This window comes from Taudactylus pleione, unplaced genomic scaffold (assembly GCF_031769625.1).
Source record: "Taudactylus pleione unplaced genomic scaffold, aTauple2 ptg000259l, whole genome shotgun sequence".
Taxonomy (NCBI): domain Eukaryota; kingdom Metazoa; phylum Chordata; class Amphibia; order Anura; family Myobatrachidae; genus Taudactylus; species Taudactylus pleione.
This window is the reverse complement of record NW_028284661.1, coordinates 2,448,660-2,470,156: the sequence shown is the minus strand read 5'-3', so window position 1 is coordinate 2,470,156 and position 21,497 is coordinate 2,448,660. Positions and strand designations below refer to the sequence as shown.

At 45.4% G+C, this 21,497-nt stretch overlaps 1 protein-coding gene across 1 annotated transcript in view; it reads left to right on the top strand.

The window, feature by feature from the left end:
- Window positions 1–21,497, top strand: part of ROS1 (ROS proto-oncogene 1, receptor tyrosine kinase) — a 335,661-nt gene that overhangs the window by 17,620 nt on the left and 296,544 nt on the right. Inside the window, exons 5-6 of the mRNA XM_088481008.1 lie at window positions 2,524–2,731; window positions 14,138–14,214. Of these exons, the coding sequence (XP_088337134.1) occupies window positions 2,524–2,731; window positions 14,138–14,214 (285 nt within the window). The remainder of the gene's footprint in view (window positions 1–2,523; window positions 2,732–14,137; window positions 14,215–21,497) is intronic.

Below are 21,497 nucleotides of genomic sequence, written 5' to 3'. Positions count from 1 at the left end.
AAGTGCCCATATAGCAATGCCCCTGTAGTAGTGTGGCCCATAAGGTAATGCCCCTATAGTAGTGCCCATATAGTAATGCCCCCATTGAAATGCCCCTGTAGTAGTGGCCATATAGTAATACCCCTGTAATAGTGCCCAATTTGTAATGCCTTTGTAGTAGTGTCCATATGTTAATGGCACTGTAGTGCCACTTACAGAGAAAAAAGCCAAAACATTACTTACCTTAAACTACGATCCGCCGTCCGGACTGCCCGGCTGCTCCACTGAACTATGGGAGAGACGTCATGACATCTCTCCCATAGTGCCCGTGGGGAGAGCTGGAAGCTGGAGTTCAGGAGAGAACTCCAGCCTCCGGCTACCGTGGCACTGCAGGGAAGGATCCGGGCGCCCGCTGGTAGTAAAATCTCAGCGGGCGTCTGGCTTGGAGCCTCCCTGTGGCGCTGGGCTGGAGGACACGTGGACCTCTAGCCCCCCCCCTAGTTGTGGTCCTGTTTTAGGATTATCGATTTGATTATTCATTTGATGGCATTTTGGCCCAAAACTAAACTCAATCGCATTATAAAAATTACAAAAAATACCCAATATGCAAACAAACTAATTACCTGAACTTCTCGTCCCAATAAAATGGTTAAAGTTCTTTATGTGCTGTAGTTCCTGGTGAGATTTTGCCAGAGAGTGATAGAATTGTACATACATTATGCAGTGTCTGGCAATGTACAGCAAGCTGAAACCCTCCTATCTATTAATAAGTCATTGCTAACAAAAAAAAATTTGCCCATTGCAAGACAAGCAAAAGTTAAAGTTTTATCTAATTGTCTCTGGATACCTTTGTTTTTCACTTTTCCACTCATTGGATGTACACTGACGAGCCTAAAGTCATGGCTTAGATGTCCTGTAGGACCCCCTCAAGCCCGGTGAATGCAGCAACTCAACATGGCATCGATTTCACAAGTGGAAGGAAGACCCCTGGACAGGGGCGTTTTAAGGGAGGAGGGGGCCCGTGTGCACTCATCGTGCGGGGCCCCCTCTTCTCTCCCTGGTGGCTGGCAGCCGACTGACGCGGCTGGCCAGCCACCGCAGAAGCAGTAGATTCAGGGCACTAGAGCGTTCCCAGAGTCTACTGCACATGCGCAGAACGCCGGAAAATGGCTGCGGCGCCCGTTTTCCGGCATTCTACGCATGCACAGTAGACTCCGGGCACACTGTAGTGTCAGGAGTATACTGCGCATGTGCAGAACACCGGTGTTCTGAGCAGCAGTGACACCCGACGCGGGACCGCGGACAGGTACGTTTAAAAAAAATATGGGTGCAGTGTGTGCGGTGGGGGGCCCCCCTGGACCCGGGGGCCCGTGTGCCCCGCACACATTGCACCCATTATAGATGCACCACTGCCTCTGGAGAAATGTTGACCCATGCTGTCCAGATAGCTTCCCGCAAATCCCTGATATTTGTATGTGTAGCATCTTGGGTGTGAATGCACCATATAAATGCTCATATGGGTTCATGTCGGGCAAACTAGGTGGCCACACCATTCATTGGATCTCTTCAGAATGTTTATCTAACCAATTCTAGACAACTTGGGAAAGATGACATGGTGCATTATCCTGCTGGAATATTACATCGTTGTGGGAGTACATGAAGTCCATGAAGGGCTGCAAATGGTCATCAAGCAATGCAATGTAGCGGGTCCTAACCCATGCCACATGAACACACACCCCACACCATTATGGAACTACCACTAGCCTGCACAGTGCCTTGTTGACAACTGGGGTCTGTGGCCTCATGGGGTCTCACCACACCCGAACCCTACCATCAGCACGAAACAACTCGGACTGTGACTCATTGGACCATGCCACATGTTGCCAGCCCTCCAGGATCCAATTAGTGATGTCACAAGCTCAGATGAGGCCGAGTGCTCCCATATCCCATGGAAGCAAAAGAACACTGCACTGACCTGATGGATATGCATCTGATACCTACTGCATTAAATGTGGATGTGATTTGAATCAGTGTCGCTTGTCCGTTACCATGGGCAATTCTGGTCAGACGCCGTTGTTCACGATCACTAAGCACCTGTGGTCACCACTGTGCTGTCCACGATGGTTGGTAATGCCTTCCATGAGGTATTCTCAGTACACACATGACACCATAGATCGAGGATGTTGAATGACCTACAACTTCAGAAATGGAATGTCCCATCCGTCGAGCACCCACTATCATGCCCCATTCGAACTCAGATGATTAATGTTGCCTTGCTATGAGCAGCCTTGCCGGTGTTCAAACTGACCCATGAGATGTCAGATTACAACTGATGTAGATCTGGTCATTTCACAGTACAGTGACACCACCTACAATTACACTTACTGCTATGCCATGACTTTTGGCACTTCAGAGTATTAAGCAATTATATACCATCTTTAATGACCTGTAATGTACTACCAGCTCCATTACATACGTGAGTTCTGCTTTACCCACCAAATGGCAACCTGCATATTTTGTTTCTCTGTCTGTCTTGTTTTACAGTACCTTCAGACTCACCAGTAATTGAAAGTCTATACAGTTCTAGCAGTGATACAGTAGAGGTCCGCTGGCTTCCACCACTCTTCCCAAATGGGCCTATTATTGGGTATAATTTGAAACTTTACACTGATGGTGAATCCCAGATACACATCTCTGTCGTTGGGAGGCAGGACTTCCAGTTTTATGATACAAAGCCAGCAACAACATACAGGTAATCTGTTTACCAAATATAATCAAATCACAAATATATGGCGTGTAGGTGCATGGCCCCCTCCTCTCTACCCGGCACTACAGCAGCACAGAAGACTCTGAGCACTAATAGACTCTATTCCACAGGCTACTGCGCATATGCAGGTCTCTGGGGACATGGCATGGCAGCGATCTATCTGCATGAGAAATGCTACGTACAATTTCAGTGGCTGTGACACTGTAACATACCGTTTGCATGCAGGTACACCGTAGTTGCACCCAGAATATAGGCCTGCCACATACCTTTTTAATTAGCAGAAGCTGCTTTTGCTTCCTTTGCGAAAAGATGCTCAGTGCTACAGAGTCACACCACGGCACGACGCAACTAGTAGGGATGTTCAACGTGCAAGGAAGTAAGATGTATGTGGACACATCTGTAACTTGCTTGAGATATGTAGGTCGGCTGCTGTGCAATCTGCTGCCCCTACAAGGAGACTCTCTGCTCTGATACTATTGTATGCTTCAACCGCAACCACCTTTTGGGGCTCTGAGGATTGATCACTGGAGAAAAGGCTCTCTCCAATGCCGATACGTCCCTGCAGCTATACCCCGCCGGTAGAGTTATAATACAGGAGCTTCTATACATCAGTGGATGTGGCTGGAAGTAGTGAGTAAATATCAAGGAGGAGTCTCTATCCTATTGCTCATACTTACACTATTACATTTGTTGTGGCCAGCACGATTGGATATATTTGTTTTATAAATTTTAGAATTAACTACGTTGTTGCATTGAGGAGAACTAATTATTTGGTTTACTACATTAATACCATAATAATGCTTTTTTCCCATTGCCTCTCTATTGAAGTATTTGCAACATTTTATGTATTTATTACAATAGATCTCCTCTGTTACATAATTTTTGTATTGATACTACGGGGTCAATCCAATTAGGTGCGAATTGCGAGTAGTGAGTTTGTTTCTTGAAACTCGCAGACTCCCGAGAATTCCCATCCAATTAAAAATGCATATTCGCACTACTCGCAGTGAAGGGGTGTAAATTGACTGCCAAATGAGATTTAAAAGAGGTGCATGAAAAAGTGGGGAGACCATCCTGGACCCCTCAAAATTGAACATTTCATTAGCAGGACCGTATAGAAAGCTGTTTTTGGGCATTAGGAAATTACTGTAGGTTTTTAAATGGTGTCAAATAGCTGATTTGTATATTTTTTTCTTATTTACAAGAAAATTATAAACTACGTTTTTTCGTTTAATCTCAAATTAATGAAAAATAAAAATGCAAAAAAAGTAGGATAAAAGGTGTTTTGGGGTACTTTGAGGGCACCTTGAAAAAAAAAATATAAAAAAAATATTTTTCAATTAAAAAAATATAGTAATTAAATTTGGGGTGCCTAAACTAACAAAAAAGTTTATTTTGGTGTAATTCGAGGACAATTTTTTTTTACCCCTAAAAATGACATGTAATTATTGGACTAAGGCCCTCATTCAGAGCCGTACGCTCTGAGCAGAGCGCACGCTCTGAATGAGGGCCGCCTCCATTTTCATGGAGCGTCCTCCTGGACGCTCGTATAGCTGTGGGTCACCACCCACAGGCTATACTAGCGTGCATTGTGATGGTCGCGATGGTCGAGACCATCGCGACCATCGAATTTGCGAGCCGGAGCCTGCGGTTGAGGTTTTCAACCGCAAGCTCCGGAGTGATTTTGGCTCTATCAGAGCCAAAATCACTCCCACTGACATCACTAGTGATGTCAGTGGGCCGGCTTCTGATGGGAGGCGTTCCCGTGGGAACGCCCCCGTCAGGGAGGCACGCCCCCGGCACGCCCACCAAAGGGGGCGTGCTGTCAATCAACATTGACAGCACGCCCCCTTTGATCGGACACAACGGGCGAAGGACTTTCCTTCGCTCGTCGCATCTGGCGCATGCGCACGACGGAGCTCCCTCCGTCGTGCGCATGCTCAGTCCATAACATCGACCCACTTGCGAGCGGACAGCCGCTCGCGAGTGGGTCTGAATCAGGCCCTAAGTAAGCTAATTGGAAACTTCCAATTTCCTAATTAGTCATTAGGGGGGGTGTCCAAGGGGTTCAGCACAGTGTCCTGACATTTTAACCTTAAAATAAAGATTTTCCTTTCCATCTCTCACCCTCAGGGAGGTGCTAATAGAAAGATGCAAATTCAGTCTGACTGATTCAGTGCAAGTTGCTAATTGGATTGCAAAATTAAATCGCTATGCGAATTCGAAGAGAAAATAGCAACTCGCAATTCGCACCTAATTGGATTGACCCTTTAGTATTTCTGTCACAGTGGTTGGGTACAGAGTGGGTTAGTTGCTAAACTGAGCAATAAAGGGGTATATTTACTAAAATGTAGGTTTTTAGAAGTGGAGATGTTGCCCATAGCAACAATCAGATTCTAGCTATTTTCTAAAAGGTGCTAGCTAAATGATAGGTAAAATCTGATTGGTCGCTTTGGGCAACATCTCCACTTCTATAAAACCACTCTTTAATAAATTAACTCCTTATTGTCAATTGTATAAATAAATATTTTGCTATTGTTTCGTGTGATGTACTAAGCACACAATATTTGCTCTCTACATATACCCTCATTTAATCCATGGGATACAAGTGTGTCAAGGTTATATATCCAGAAGGATTCCCTTTTTAGTAAATCTAAATCTCTGTTTCACTCTGTCTTTAACCACTTGCCTGGCACAGTCGTATCAGATACGACCATACCAGACTGGGCTTTACCTGACATGGTCGTATCTGATACGACCAGTCATAAAAGCTCAGTGGGCGGCTGCTGGAAGATGATCTTCTAGCAGCTGCCAATCTCAGAGGGACCTCCCGATCCCTCCACACTCTTCCATGTACCCGGCGCCCGCAGCTCCCTCACCTGGCGGCTGCAGAGAAGAAAGAGCAACCACCGGGGATATAGCAATCAACAGCGCACTGTTGTCGCTGTCATCTTTCCGCCCCCCCTGCAAGCGGCAGCCCGGTGAGACCCACACCCGACGGCTGCAGATGTCAGAGCATACCAGCCCAGTGCTTTAGGCACTGTCATCTTCGTTCTCATCCCCCCGCCCTGCAAGCGCCGACAGCGCTGTGCTGGTAAGTATTTTCCCAGTGGCTGCTCTGAACTCTGCAGCTGCTGGGAAAATAAAGAGTAGCACAGTGCTGTTGGCACTGCCATCTGCTACCTCCCCCTGCCATGCAGATGGGGACCCGGCTGGACCCACACCCGGCGACTGCAGATAGCAGCAGCCAGGAAAATACCTACCAAAAGAGCTGTGTCATCTTCATTCTCCTCCCCCCGTCCTGCAAGCGCCGACAGTGCTGTGCTGGTATGTATTTTCCCGGTGGCTGCTCTGACCTCTGGGAAAATAAAGAACAGCGCAGCGCTGTCATCCTCAACCTCCCCTTGCCCTGCAAGCGTGGGTCTGGTGGGACCCACACAAGGCGACTGCATAGGTCAGAGCAGCCGCCAGGAAAATAAAGAACAGCACAGCATTGTCAGCTGCTACCACCCCCTGCCCTGCAAGCCCGGCGGCACCCACACCTCCTGCAAGCTCCACCCCTCACAGTACATCCTGCCTCAACATATATATATATGTATTAGGGGTGTGCACCGGCCACTTTTCGTGTTTTGTGTTTTGGTTTTGGATCTGGATCTTTCTTCGTGTTTTGGATCTGGATTGGTTTTGCCAAAACCACCCTTCCGTGTTTTGGGTTCTGGGTTTTGTGTTTTGGATTTTTTTTAAAAAAAGCATAAAAACAGCTAAAATCACAGAATTTGTGTGTTTTTCTGCTCCTATGCTATTATTAACCTCAATAACCTTAATTTCCACTCATTTCCAGTCTATTCTGAACACCTCACACCTCACAATAGTGTTTTTATATCCAAAAGGTTGCACCGAGGTAGCTGGATGACTATGCTAAGAGATACGAGTGGGCGGCACAAACACGTGGTCCATCTAGGAGTGACACTGCAGTGGCAGACAGGATGGCAGTTTGAAAAACTAGGCCCCAAACAGTACATAATTCAAAGAAAAAAAAGAGGTGCAAGATGGAATTGTCCTCCCACCCACCCTTATGTTGTATAAACAGGACATGCACACTTTAACAAACCAAACATTTCAGCGCCAGGGTCTGCCACACGACTGTGGCTGAAATGATTGGTTCGTTTGGGCCCCCACAAAACAAGCTGGCAATTAATCTGTCCCTGCACAAACTGGCTCTACGGAGGCAAGATGTCGTCCTCATCCACCGATTCCTCACCCTCTTCAGTGTTGTGTACATCCTCATCCTCACAGAGTATTAATTCGTCCCCGCTGGAATCCACAACCATAGGTCCCTCTGTACGTTCTGGAGGCTGGTCTCCCTGGAAGAGTTGATAATTCATTTTATGAACATCATCTTCTCCACATTTTGTGGAAGCAACCTCCTACGCCTATTGCTGACAAGGTTCCCGGCTGCACTAAACACTCTTTCGGAGTACACACTGGAGGGGGGGCAACTCAGGTAAAATAGAGCCAGTTTGTACAGGGACCTCCAAATTGCTTCTTTTTCCTGCCAGTACAGGTACGGACTGTCTGACATGCCTACTTGGATGCTGTCACCGATGTAATCCTTTAACAGACAGACGCACGCTTGTCGCTGCTGCTTTAAGGATGCAGGTGCGGCTACAGCCCACACATTTCACAAAGACAGAAAAAAAAAGAAGAATTTTTTTATTGTTTGTGGAGCGCACTTTGAGGGTTACACCACCCTTGAACAGACAGACGCACGCTTGTCGCTGCTGCTTTAAGGATGCAGGTGCGGCTACAGCCCACACATTTCACAAAGACAGAAAAAAAAGGAAGAATTTTTTTATTGTTTGTGGAGCGCACTTTGAGGGTTACACCACCCTTTAACAGACAGACGCACGCTTGTCGCTGCTGCTTTGAGGATGCAGGTGGAATCTAGACGGGATTTGGAACCGGGGACACACTACCTCCACCAATTGTCTAAATCCCACTGCACTAATGGCGGATACCGGACCCACGTCTAACACCAACATAGCAGTCAAGGCCTCAGTTATACGTTTTGCTTCAGGATGACTGCTGTCGTACTTCATCCTCATCGCTAGGGACTGTTGGAGGGTCAATTGTTTAGTAAAAGTGGTGGTGTTCCTACTTCCTCTCTGGGATGATGAACAACTCCCAGCAGCAGCAACAGCACTAGGAGGAAGTGGTTCTTGATCTTTCCCTATTTTATTTTTATCAGAGAAAGTTTGGTCCTCCATTTATGTTATATTGATATATACGTGCGGCTAAAGCGCACACAAACACAGAAAATATTTTTTTATTTTTGCTGGAGAGTAGTGCACTTTGTGGGTTACACCACCCTTTAAGAAATGAGCCAGCCGGCTCTTTACTTATGGGACACAGGCGCACGCTTGGCGCTGCTCCTTTGTTGATGCACGTGCAGCCACAGTGCACACAAGTCACAAACACAGAAAATATATATTTTTTTGGTTTGGATTGGAGTGTACTTTGGGGGTTACAGCACCCTTTAACGGTCAAGCCAGCCGGCCCTTTACTTATGACACAGGCGCACGCTTGGCACTACTTTGTTGATGCACGTGCGGCTACTGCGCACACAATTCACAAACACAGAAAATATTTTTTTATTTGGTTTGGAGTGTACTTTGGGGGTTACAGCACCCTTTAACAGTCAAGCCAGCCGGCCCTTTACTTATGACACAGGCGCACGCTTGGCACTACTTTGTTGATGCACGTGCGGCTACTGCGCACACAATTCACAAACACAGAAAAAATATTTTGTTATTTGGTTTGGAGTGTACTTTGGGGGTTACAGCACCCTTTAACGGTCAAGCCAGCCGGCCCTTTACTTATGACACAGGCGCACGCTTGGCACTACTTTGTTGATGCACGTGCGGCTACTGCGCACACAATTCACAAACACAGAAAATATTTTTTTTTTTGGTTTGGACTGGAGTGTACTTTGGGGGTTACAGCACCCTTTAACGGTCAAGCCAGCCGGCCCTTTACTTATGACACAGGCGCACGCTTGGCACTACTTTGTTGATGCACGTGCGGCTACTACGCACACAATTCACAAACACAGAAAATATTTTATTATTTTGTTTGGAGTGTACTTTGGGGGTTACAGCACCCTTTAACGGTCAAGCCAGCCGGCCCTTTACTTATGACACAGGTGCATGCTTGGCACTACTTTGTTGATGCACGTGCGGCTACTGCGCACACAATTCACAAATACAGAAAATATTTTTTTTTTGGTTTGGACTGGAGTGTACTTTGGGGGTTACAGCACCCTTTAACGGTCAAGCCAGCCGGCCCTTTACTTATGGCACAGGCGCACGCTTGGCACTACTTTGTTGATGCACGTGCGGCTACTGCGCACACAATTCACAAACACAGAAAATATTTTTTTTTGGGGTTTGGACTGGAGTGTACTTTGGGGGTTACAGCGCCCTTTAACGGTCAAGCCAGCCGGCCCTTTACTTATGACACCGGCGCACGCTTGGCACTACTTTGTTGATGCACGTGCGGCTACTGCGCACACAATTCACAAACACAGAAAAAATATTATTTTTTTAGCACTTGGGGGGAGCACCCCTGATGGACAGAGCACCCCCTGGACAACACTACAGCACCCCTTTAGGACTGGGACACTGCACAGGACTTTGGAGTGGACACAGCCCCTATGGAGAACTGACTGCACAACACAGTCCACCCAGCCCCTATGGACTTTGAAGTAGTGATCACAGCCCCTATTAACAACAGCAGCACAGCACAACACATCCAGCCCCTATGGACTTTGAAGTAGTGGACAACAGCAGCACAGCACAGCACAGCACAGCACAAGACTACTCTGCACTACACTACACTACACAGCCCAGCCAGCCCTAACTCCCACCCTCCCTCTTCACTGTCCACAGCCAAGTGAGAAAATGGCGCCGACGCGGGTACCTTATATAGGATCCAAAACCTGCGAGACCCGGAAGGCGGGATGATGACGTTTTGCCTCAATTTCAGATCCGAGTCAGGCAGGAAAAGTCGAGCCTGACTCGGATCGGCCTCGGATCTGGGGGGCTCGGGGGGGTTCGGATTTAAGAAATCCGAACCCGCTCACCCCTAATATGTATATATATATATTAAAATAAAATACATATTCAATAGTATGTAAGGAACATTAAACATGGGATTGTTAATACACAGTCTTCCTAAGCACTTTCTCACACATCATGAAAAAGATCTCTCCTCTTGTGCCCTTATATTAAGGCTGAATAGAAAAAAACGGAAATCTCCATAGAGATTTCCAAAGGTGGGGGCAGGGTGTTTAAGGGAATACACCTCAAAACTATTGGAGGTACCGGGCTGAAATTTGGCACGGACGGGTAGAACTATCGCTCGGTGCTGCGTGCAAAATTTCAGGGCAAAAACATAAAAAATGAGGATTTGGGAGTAATCTAAAGCTCCAACTGTCACTTTTTTCTGACATTTTCAATTAGGACAACTTTTCTGCTGTACTCTATGGGGGTTTTTTGGGAAGGCATAACTCAGGGTAGGGGGCGAATTTAAACTTGGGGTTTGTTTTATTAGGTAGCTATTGTTCCAGAATAGGGCCTTTTGAGGTTCAGGTAATTGAGAAAGTTACAGTCTTTAAACTATTACCTCACAAATCCGCCATTATACAGATAGGAAGTTTCAATTTCTTGCACAGCCGCAGTAGGAGCCTTCAGCAGGTGTAGTCACAGTGGCTTCACTTGGGTGCAACAAGATGGCTGCCTTTTGCGGTGATACTGGGGGCCGGGTCCGGTTTAGCGGGCATTCGCTGCGGCCGGGAATCGGGGATGGTAGCAGGCATTAGTGGCAGCTGTGCGGCGGCAGTGCGGGTGGCAGTGTAGCAGGCGTTAGAAACTAGGGGAGGTAGCAGCACACAGATGCAAGCTCGGATCTGGAATATCCATAATACCTGCATCTGTGTTTAAAAAAAAAAAACACAGAAGCAGGGACGGGTCAGTGAGACCTGTCTATGCTTCTGTGTTTAATTAAAAAATAAAACCTGTGTAAAAAAATGTCGTGGCCCCCTCCCCAAAAACAACAACCAGCAACGGGCTTTGAAAAGCCAGTACTGGTTGTGCTAAATACTGGGGACAAATTACATATGGGTCCCCAGTATGAAGCACAACCAGCACCAGGCTTTTCAGAACCAGTCCTGGTTGCCAAAATACGGGGGACAAATGATGTAGGGGTCCCCCGTATTAAGTGCAACCAGCACTGGGTTCTGAGCCGGCCCTGGTTCTGGAAATACATGGGGAAAAAATGCATAGGGTCCCCCTGTATTTTCCAGAACCTGCACCAGACTCTTTCTAGCGGGGGGTGATGCCACAGCCAGGCATTCACCAGGCTCCCCAGCCAAAGCATTACCCCTGACCTCTAGTCAGCCCAGGCCGGGGACCCCCCCAATAAAGGGGTCCCCCTCCCCCGTGCGCACCCCAGGCCCAGGCTGATAGCCCAGGCGGTGGGTGCCGGGTTGATTGTGTAGTGTTGTGCATAAGAAAATATAAATATTGTCTTTTGCTGTGGAACTACAGTTCCCAGCAAGCCTCACATGCATGCGGGTACTTGGAGAACCACAAGTATCAGCATGCGGGGCATTACGGGCCTGCTGGCACCTGTAGTTCCACAGCAAAAGCAAAAAAAAAACACAGAACACACACACACCATAGAAAAGTACAATTTTATTAAAACATACATGCACACACTCATGTACTCACACATGCATACACACATGCATACACACTACCTCACATACTCACCTAGTATCCCTGTAGCCAGTCTGTCCTCTTCTCCAGTAGACAGTCCAATGAAGTACTTGTAATAAAAATTCCATACTCACCTCCTCCTATGCATGGATCTGTCCTCTTCAGGCAATCCAGGGTCTTGGCAAAAAAAAAAAACGAAAGTACGCGGACCCTCGTACTTTAGTAGTATCCTCTAAGGACACTACTAACCGAATGACAGCTCCGCCCGGCATTTCAGTTCAGAAATCCCAGTGTGGAGTGCTCATTGGCTGAGAGAGGCGAGCCTTCTGCCCTCAGCCAATGAGCTGTTCTCACCATTGACTTCAATGGTGAGAACTGAGTGTGCCCTTTTCAAAAATGGCGCTGAGGCGCCATTTTTGAAATTCACAGATGGCCATCGCAAGCCAATCATGGCTCGTGACGTCATCGCCCCGCCCCCTCGGCTGGCTTAAATACAGCTAGTGCGAGGCGCCGTGCACTCAGTCGTCGGCCGCGGAGCTGGAGAGAAGACCAGCTGAAGCAAGAAGACGCCGCGGAAGCCCTGCATGGCGTCGGCCGTGAAATAGAGCTTAGAGGCTGCCGCCCCCCAGGTGAAGTTGCGGCTAAATAAAATATTTTAAAATACCATGTCTGTTTGTTTTATATTAATATTTATTTTGCAGCGGTACTATAGGTACCAGTAGGCCCTTAATTCCCCACCTGCTGGTACTTGTGGTTCCCAATCCCTACTGTTGTGTGTTCTCCTGTTTGTGCTAGTCTGTATTCCCTTATCTGCACCAATCCGTCTTTACTCATGCCACTCTCAACCCCTATCCACGTCGCTGGCCCCCCAAACCGTGCCACTCTGTTTCCCCCCATCCGCACCACTGTTTTCCACCCATCTGCATTACTTTGGCTACCCCCCCTTGTACTGCTTAGCCTTCCCTACTCTACATGCCTTTGCGTCTCACCTATCCATGCTTCTGTGTCTCCTCCCCCCATCCACACCACTTTTATCTCATCTGCACAGCTCTATTTTCTGCTTTGACCTCAGTTGCATAGACTGCATGTGTGTATTCCAATGAGCACACAATTCTGTGAATTAGCAGCTCCACCATTTTGTGAGTGACGGCAATCTCATTCTGTGAGAGTGCAGAATCTGCAGTTAACCACAGGGTGTGATGGCATACCATATCTGTATTGCGCAAGGAACATGTCCATTAAGGCATCAGCCTTAATGATCATAATTTCATTGCTTTTTGAAGTTTGAGTGGCAGAAAATAAATAGGTTTTGTGAATTTTCAGATCATGTCTAAGCAGCCTTAATGGGACATGTGAAACCGTAAGGTTTTTTGTCTATGGAATATATATGTGTATATATATATATATATATATATATATATATGTGTATGTGTGTGCATATATATATATATATATATATATGTATATATACACACGTGTGTATGTATATATATATATATATATACACATGTATATAGATGGCAGCCCCCAACCAATGTTAAAGAAACATCAGCAGCTGTGGTCACAATCGATGTTTCTATCGATGGCCATCACTACTATATACCATAAAAATTGTCATGTGCAAATATCGGCCAGCTACGAGCGATTGCATCCTAGCGAGCACGTCTGAATCAGCTCCTGTGTTCCCAATCGGATGACACAAATAGAGGTGGGTGAGGCAGAGAGCTCACTTGAAAAAGTGTTAGCTTCACCAGGGTGGTTGAAGCTAAGGTGGAAGGAGTGTGGCAAGGACAGGATAGATCTGACATAGTGGTAAAACTGCAGGCCAGTGTTAGATCCAGGCCAGTGTTTGTGTGTGCTAATTTGAGTCTGGAAAGGCGGCTGATTTCAGACACCTGTGTGAGGCTGGTGAAAGAGCTGCAGAGACACTGGGAAACTGATCCTGACGGTGAAATAGTCACCCAGTTTATAGGCCCAGTAGTGACTAGTGTTAGGGATCCTGGACCTGTGAGTCCACTAAAGATTGGAAGATTCTGTGTACCAGCCTGTAACATCTTGCCTGTGAACACTGCTTTGTCCTGTATACGTGCCTGTGGTGAGGAAATAAAGCTTCTGTTGGATTTTACCTGGTCTATGTGATACTTGTCACAATATATAAGGTTTACTGTACATGACAAAGAAGGTCCCATCCTTTAAATTCATAATGTTGACATCTGCTACGGTTGACATTGTGAACGCCAGCATGTGAAATGTTGACATTCTGAACATGTCGACATTATCTTGTTTACAACCTGAATGTCGACTCTATCAATGTTGACATACTGACCACATCCCCTCCTCTCAGATCTGCAGTTTCCTGTGTAATTATGTCCACTTTTAGTTATAATCAGTAGACTTGTAGAATGTATCATTATACTGCTGTGCATTTATGTAATACATAGTTGCCATTTATCCGTAATTTCCATGTTTTGAATATTTTTCTCTGGAAATGCTGGTCCCTGGAAATACCTATATATTTTTCTTTTTTTTTTTTCTTAATAACCATAACCAGTTGTACCTACCAAGTGTTGTTATGAACAAGTGATGAAGTTTCTGTTTTTTTTATTTCATATAGATTTATTATCACTGCAGTGAATGAGCATGGAGAAAGCCCTGCAGCAGAAGCTAACATTACTACCATGGTTTCAGCAGGTAAATTATGTAGTAGGATTACAACTATAGTAAGGGAAACATACAATGCAAACTTCAAGTAGTAATAGTTTAATAAAGGTAGTATATGGCCATCTCTCTCTACAAATATCTGCATATACAGATTAATCAATAAAAAAGCATTTCCCAATATTAATGATAGGGTAAAATGGTACTGTGTAGAAGTGCCTTTACAACTCTTTTTTTTTACCCCGTCGGTGTGTGAAGGTGTAGTATTTGATATCTAAGGGTGTTTATGAGTTATATAAATGAGGACTGTTCAACACTGACCATAGTTTATAGATGAATGTGTGGTGGAACCAATTCCTTTACTTTACATTGCTGTTCACTTTCCACAATTTAGTGATACTTTATTTTTATGTTTTATCAATATCATGCCAAAATTTTTTTATATCATGTGATACTATAATTCAAAAATATTTTTGATTCATTTTTATCTTTCGTTAAATGAAATTTCATGTAATTGGTTTTATATGCATTTCCACCTCAATAAAAGAACAGTTTTAGACCTTTTAATCTGTCTCTCCATGACATCATGGTTATTTATCTTTAAAAGTGCACTTTACAGCTCCCCAGAATTTGGAACCCTATTTGACCTGTCTCTTCCAATAGCTTTTTCCGGCCTTGAATCAGGCTTTGCTTATTCAATTGGCTCAAAGATGGAGAGCCGCTGTATGTGGCTAGAAAAAATAATTTGATATCTGGGCGAGATGGCTAGATGTGCCTTAATAGTCAGGAAGGGGGGGGGGGGTCTCTAGACATAATATGTACTGTATATTACTGGTGGAGCAAGATAGATATGTATTTACATATGCAGCGTAATTTTGTGTGCATAGTTTTCCAGCTGAATGTTCCTATACTATACCTGGTTTGAAATTTTGTACTCTATAATGACTATAATTTTGTATTGATCTATGTTATTGAAAGTACTTCACATTTGTTGATTGTGTAGTTAAGAATTGAGATCACACATGTACCGGTATATATTAATCTCTTTTTTTTTATACCAATATTTTTATTAATATTTATGATATGTTTTTTCTGTTTTAATTATTTTATGTATGTTTAAAAATTCAATAAAAATTATTGGATTAAAAAAAAAAGATTGAGAGTCACCAATTATAGAGATCTATAATTTCTCTAGTTTAAGACAAAGGATATAATAGTCATAACATTCATAATAGTCAGTGTCACCAGGGGGACCGCACATATCATCATTGAAGGTGCTGATATACAGATCTTCTACTATCCTTTAACGTAGAAAACTAAGAGAGATTAATAAGACTTTGCCAGGTAATGGCTACAAATGCAAATAGGGGTTCCCCTTCCATCTGATTGTTGAAGTTGGAGGGCACCCGGTGTCTGTGAAGGACCCTACGGAAGTCAAGGACATGTCCAAAAATTCATGATATGGCTGTGGTAATTCCAGAGGAGCTGATTGCGGAGGAGATTGTACTGCCCGGACAGGAAGAGTGAGACATCAAGGGCTGCATTCGAAACCCCAGCTGATTACTTTGCTGGATCTCCAGTCCAAAACAGGGTTGTGGATCCTGAGCCAAGGCAGACCGAGGCTGACTGGAGCCATAGGGCAATGAAGGAGGAGGAAGAAATACATTTTGGATGCAGAGCGCCAACTGTTTGAAGTTTTACCCGGCCATTAGATAGACAGCATCCATCAAGCCCGCAGATGGAGATTGGGCTAGCTGGATCTTCAGGTGGAACTCCCAAGGTTTTGAAGAAGGAGATATCCATGAAGTTTCCAGATGCTCCACTATCAAGGAAGGCTGTGGTTGGCAGAGATTTTCCAAGACATTCAATTAGAACTGGAACTAAGACGCCACAATAGAGAACCAGGGTATGCCTCCTGAGTTTCTCCTCTGCGGACAAGTGAAAAGCCTAGATCTGCATGGGCTCGTCCTGTTCGGCAAGGAGTTGGCAGCTACTGAATGAGGGGGTAATGTTGGTAGCTCCTTCTCTATCCTACATTCTCTGATATGACAGTCAATCCATACAGCAAGCTGCATGAGTGCATCTACAGTCTCCGGAGTAGGATGTTGGACTAAGATGTCTTTAGCTTGCTCCGAAAGGCCGTGACAAAACTGTCTACACAGAGCAGGGTCATTCCAACCACTGTCATTGGCCCATCTGCGAAATTCAGAGCAAGCCAAGGGTCGAAAAAAATGCCCGAACTGACTGCAAGGCCAAAACATCAGAATGCAGGCCAAAAGCCCAGGTCTGGGGGTATCCTTGGAGAAGTGAGATTACAACTCCCACATGCTGAGCTTCAGATCCAGAGGATAGTGGTCAGAGGCAAAACTACAGCTTGCAGCTCTCCCTGAAATTCACAAAGGTTTTATGGTCCCCAGAAAACTGATTAGGCAGATTACTTTGGGCTCTCTGACTGCTGCCTGAGTGATTGGAGCTGTATGGACTTCCTCTACATGAAGAGACAGCTCCTGACCTTCTGTGTCAAAGCCTATATCAGGGATACCAAAACTTGGGCTGGATTCATGCCGATCCATGAGTGCCGTAAAGTTTTGGACCAGATATAAAGTTACGATCTGCAAGGAACCACTGTGTAAGATCCCTAGATCTTACACAGCTGCTTCCAGCTGGCTTGGTCTTCTGCCAATAACAGCCACCCGCTGTTCCCTTAGAGCTGGATACGCTCATCGGTACTTATGTGGCCGCCTGGTCTTAAATTCAGAACAGTAGGGGCTTACACGGCAATATTGCAGATCACAGGATGTTATGCGGAAGATGGTGGTACTGGATGGAACAGGCCACAATAAAAATCACTATGTTGTAATAGTAGATGTTTAGTGACCTGAATGACTAGATGGGACTTTGAGAGCTGAGATGCAACTAGGAGGGCAAGATGCAACTTTGAGAGCCGAGGTGTAGCCTTGAGGGCCGAAGTGGGATTCCAAGTAAATGATGCCTTAAGGGCTGAATTGCGACTTAGATGGCACGATGCAGCCTTGATGGCTGTGGTGTGGCTTAGAGGGCCGAGATGCTGTCCGAATATTATGATGTGGCCTTGAGGGCTGAGATGCAACCTTGATGGCCTTGAGGGGCAAGTTGCAACCTTAATGGTTCGGCCTTGAAGGCAAAGGTGCAACTTAGACAGCACTATCCAACCTTGAGGGTTGTGCTGCCACCTAGGTGGTAAAGGTAAGTAGGACGAGGATGAGCGCTGCAGGTGGTTGTAGAGTGAGCGGCAATAGTAAATGGCTGTTAGCCAGGGATGGAAGTCTCCACACATAGATGAGTGCCGCGGGTACGGCAATGCCGCAGGGTGGTAAAGACGGCCAGTGATACAGACAAGGCAGTCTAGGACATGAACTGGCATCATACCCGGCAGACAGAGACTGTGGCAGACTGACAGGAACCAGGATTCACACAGGAAGTGTAAAATATCACTGGCAGCATGGTGCCAGTCCAAACAGACTAAAGAAAGATCCTCCACCAATGAGCTGTGGGAGCACAGATTGTTTGATTGCTGACAGTTGGGAAGCTGCATATCTATCCGGGAGCACCTGCAGCCGTCTGACGTCTTGGTTTCCCAGCAACCATGGGCGCCATCCCAGTTTGGCGTCCACGTTGCCTGGTGACCGGGGGGATTGTCAGACCCTGCAGCAGGAGGATATGGCATGAAGGTAACAAGCCGCAACAGCAGTTTGTGACAAGCAACAGTATCTAACACACAATGCCAACTCATTTACAGGCAGGCTACTCTCTGTATCATTGGCTTCACTAAGAGGCATACTGGTATTTATCTGTTGTAAAAACCAAGGGATTTGATAGAAAAATGGCTTACCCCGCTAAGACTCCTCTGCACTTATCATTTCCGATAACCGCAAGTAACATTGTACATTGGCACCACAATGTTTTTAGGTTGGGGTGGCAAATATAATTTCATTTTGGCGCCTATATATGGCACGAACGGTGGGTGTCAGGGGTGCTGTGAAAGGAGAGGTTGGGGGTTGCGAGGGGGGGGTTTGGGAGTGCTGTGAATAGGAGGGCATTTTGGTCCTAGAGAGATAGAAAGTATGAAGGGGGAGCTGAGGCGCAAGAAGGGAGGAGTATTTAAAGTGAGAGGGGAGAAGGGTGCAGCACTGATGCCAAAGGAGGGCCATCCTGCAGTTACTAGCCACTGTAGGGGATGAGCTAGGTAGAGGAAGGAGGAGAGAGGAGGTGGGCAGCCACGTGCTGTGGGGAGGGAGGAGATGGAGCAGCTGGAAAGGGGAATATCTCCGTGTCCGGCCCTGTGGTAGCCCTGCTCCCAAAGACCCAGTACATATAGTGGCGCCTCTCAATTGTTTTTTTTTGGGGGGGAGGGTTTGGCGAGTTGCCCCCTTGTTTCCCCCGTTCTGCAGCCTATGACATTGTACGAGCATTGCAATTGGGTGAATTTCAACATGTACCATGTTTTGCATACACAATAAACTTGTTGGTTGAGAATTTCTTGAAAATTCCAGGTAAATGCAGGACATGCTGTCTGTGCTCCAAACAATGTCTGGGCATTTTCAGCATTCAGCGACCACATATAAAAGAGCAGCAGCTGCAAGAACAGTATAATTTGCCATTCCACCAACCAAAGCAAGAGGTATATACCAGGAATGTCTGCCATGTGCCTCCCCACCAAACAATACATAATTGCATACAGAACAGATATTAGGTAGTAGTGGAATAGTCAGATATTTACTAGAATTAGAACAGTAAAATAAATAGATATCTGATCACATTTTCAAAAAGAATGATGCATAAAGCAAGCATTAATCTTAAATCCCACATATATAAGAACCGTGTACATAAATCTTAATATTAATCTTCCCTTACACTCAACTACAATAAAAATAAAATAATATTAGGATTATAGTTCCTCACTCAGAAAATTCGAGATGAGTACAGGTCATTTCCATATTTACATTTTTTATATGTCATAAAAACACTAAGAGGCATGTTTTTTAATAATCGGGTTTAAGACCTAATAATTATAATTTCTTATTGCCGCTATTCTCGGTAATAACAAATTATAGATCACCCGGATGTACTCTAAGAGCCGTATTCAATTAGAGCGGATCCGCAACACTTTTTCGCCTCCCAGACTATTCGCCTACATCGCGTCCTTTGTAGGCAGAAAAGTATCATGGCCGTCCCCGCTTTACCCTGTATTCAATATGGAAGTACACGAAAACGGGACCCGGCGAAACTTGAACAGGCGGAAAGTCCTGTCAAATTTGGGAAAATCAGCCTGTCAGCCTGACACCCCCCCAAAAGATGCTCTGACATGGGGGTTCCCTATTGTACCACCCGATTTGGCTTGCTGAAGGTGTTTGGTATTTTTAAATGCACTCAATAGCTGCTAAATAGCGTTTTTGAAAATGGGGATCAGCATATTTAAAAGTTGCTAAAGTTAAGTTGTAAAAATCGTGAAAAATCCACCTGCCGCAAGCACCTGCAATCAAAAAAACACTTGGGGCATTCTTGGGGACCCCCCCAGAGCCAAGTTCGCTAGTTTTTAACTTTGTCCCTCAACATTTATTTTTTTACGCCCCCAAATTCAAAATAATTTTTTGGGGTGTCCTTTAGAATTTTTTTTACATTTTTTAACACAGTTTACCTTTGGGGGACTGTATGAAGGCTGCACGGGGGTTCCCACAACATTGCACTCCAAAACCCCAATTCTGCACTTTTTTCCGCCTGGTATTCATAGGCGAAACTTTTTCGCCTATTACATTGCATTGACTTTCTGCCTAGGCGGAAAGTCATCCAAATTGAATACGGAGTAAAACCAAAACAGGCGAAAATGACGCCATCGGCGAAAAGTTTTCACCAAGAACACGCTTTTCGCTTCAAATTGAATACGGCCCTTAATCACATCCAGGGACAGGGGCTCCGTAAAGGAGCACGTCCCTGCATTGTATAAGAAGTGAAATGAACGAAAAAAACATGGCGGTTTACTGACCAAGCTTGTACGGCAGCCATTGCAGGGGAGGGTTTCGGAGGAACCCTCTCCCAGTATTTTCTGTGAATTTTGCCCAGTGGATGTCATCTACAGATTTAGCTGCCAGAGCCAAACTGCTTCGTAAAGCTGACAGATTTGCAGCCACCATAGAAAACTGTGGGGCTGCAGCTTCTGTTGGAAATTGAGGGACCGCATCAGATATGGAGATATTTGCTGCTTTTCCTCCTTCATACATTTGGGGTATCCATAATATTTGTTGGTAACCCCGAAAACAAGTGTTTTCTGGGGATATTCTGCAAATATTATCTGATAAATAGTCCCCTAAAGTACTAGAGGGATTTCTGGACTAGACAATGTCTTATAGTTCATTTAAAGTTCATGATAGTATTGTACTAGTTATTATTTTTAGTAAACACAGGGGACCTCATTCAGTGTCTCTCGCAAGATGCGATCGCTCGCTGGCAAAAGGGGCCGGATATTGTAATGAAGTGCTCGCACTGCGTCTCGTAAGGACGCCCACTATGTTTTAGCAAGCTACGGCAAAGTGCGCTCGCAAGTGTATAAAGACGCTCCCTTGCCACTCGCAACAGACGTCATCTCTGGGAAATGAAGGATTAATCGGGACCATCGAGAGCCATCGGAGCTGCTCGCAGCCCTTGGGGTTGCCTTAGCCTTCCGCAAGCACTGTGATCAGTGCTGGCTGAAATACATTCAGGTGACGTACAATGACGCTACGTTGTAAATTATGCACGCCCTTTAAACGGCGTTTTGGTGGCCTGACATGCCTGCGTTTGCACATCCACTCCCCCGTTCACGAGCACCTTCCCCTGTTACCACCCACAAACGGCACTATCTGTCACTCAAAGCAGCGACCTGAAAGTGGCTTGCGAGCTATCAAAATCAGATCGCAACGAATGGCTTGCGCATGCGCACTGCGAATTATACGCATGCGTAGATGTGCAAATATCGCTCCCAGCGAGCGAGCGTGCCCTAGTGAGAGACTCTGAATGAAGTCCAGAGTGTATATACATATAGGGTTACTGGTAAGTATGTCCATGATAGTAATGTAGTAGTTATTATTTTAGTAAATACAGAGTGTATATGGACATTTCTTAACCTATAAGTAGTAAACATATAAAATATATAAATATGTAATTTATACTGTTTATGTAAGTGCGCCCTTACTTGAACTGCCTGTCTCACTAAGTGAGTGCAATATGCATGCCAAACCTATTTTTGTGATATCAGTAACAAAACTTACTTGGGTATCAGAAGCCCTTTATAGGGTCAGCTT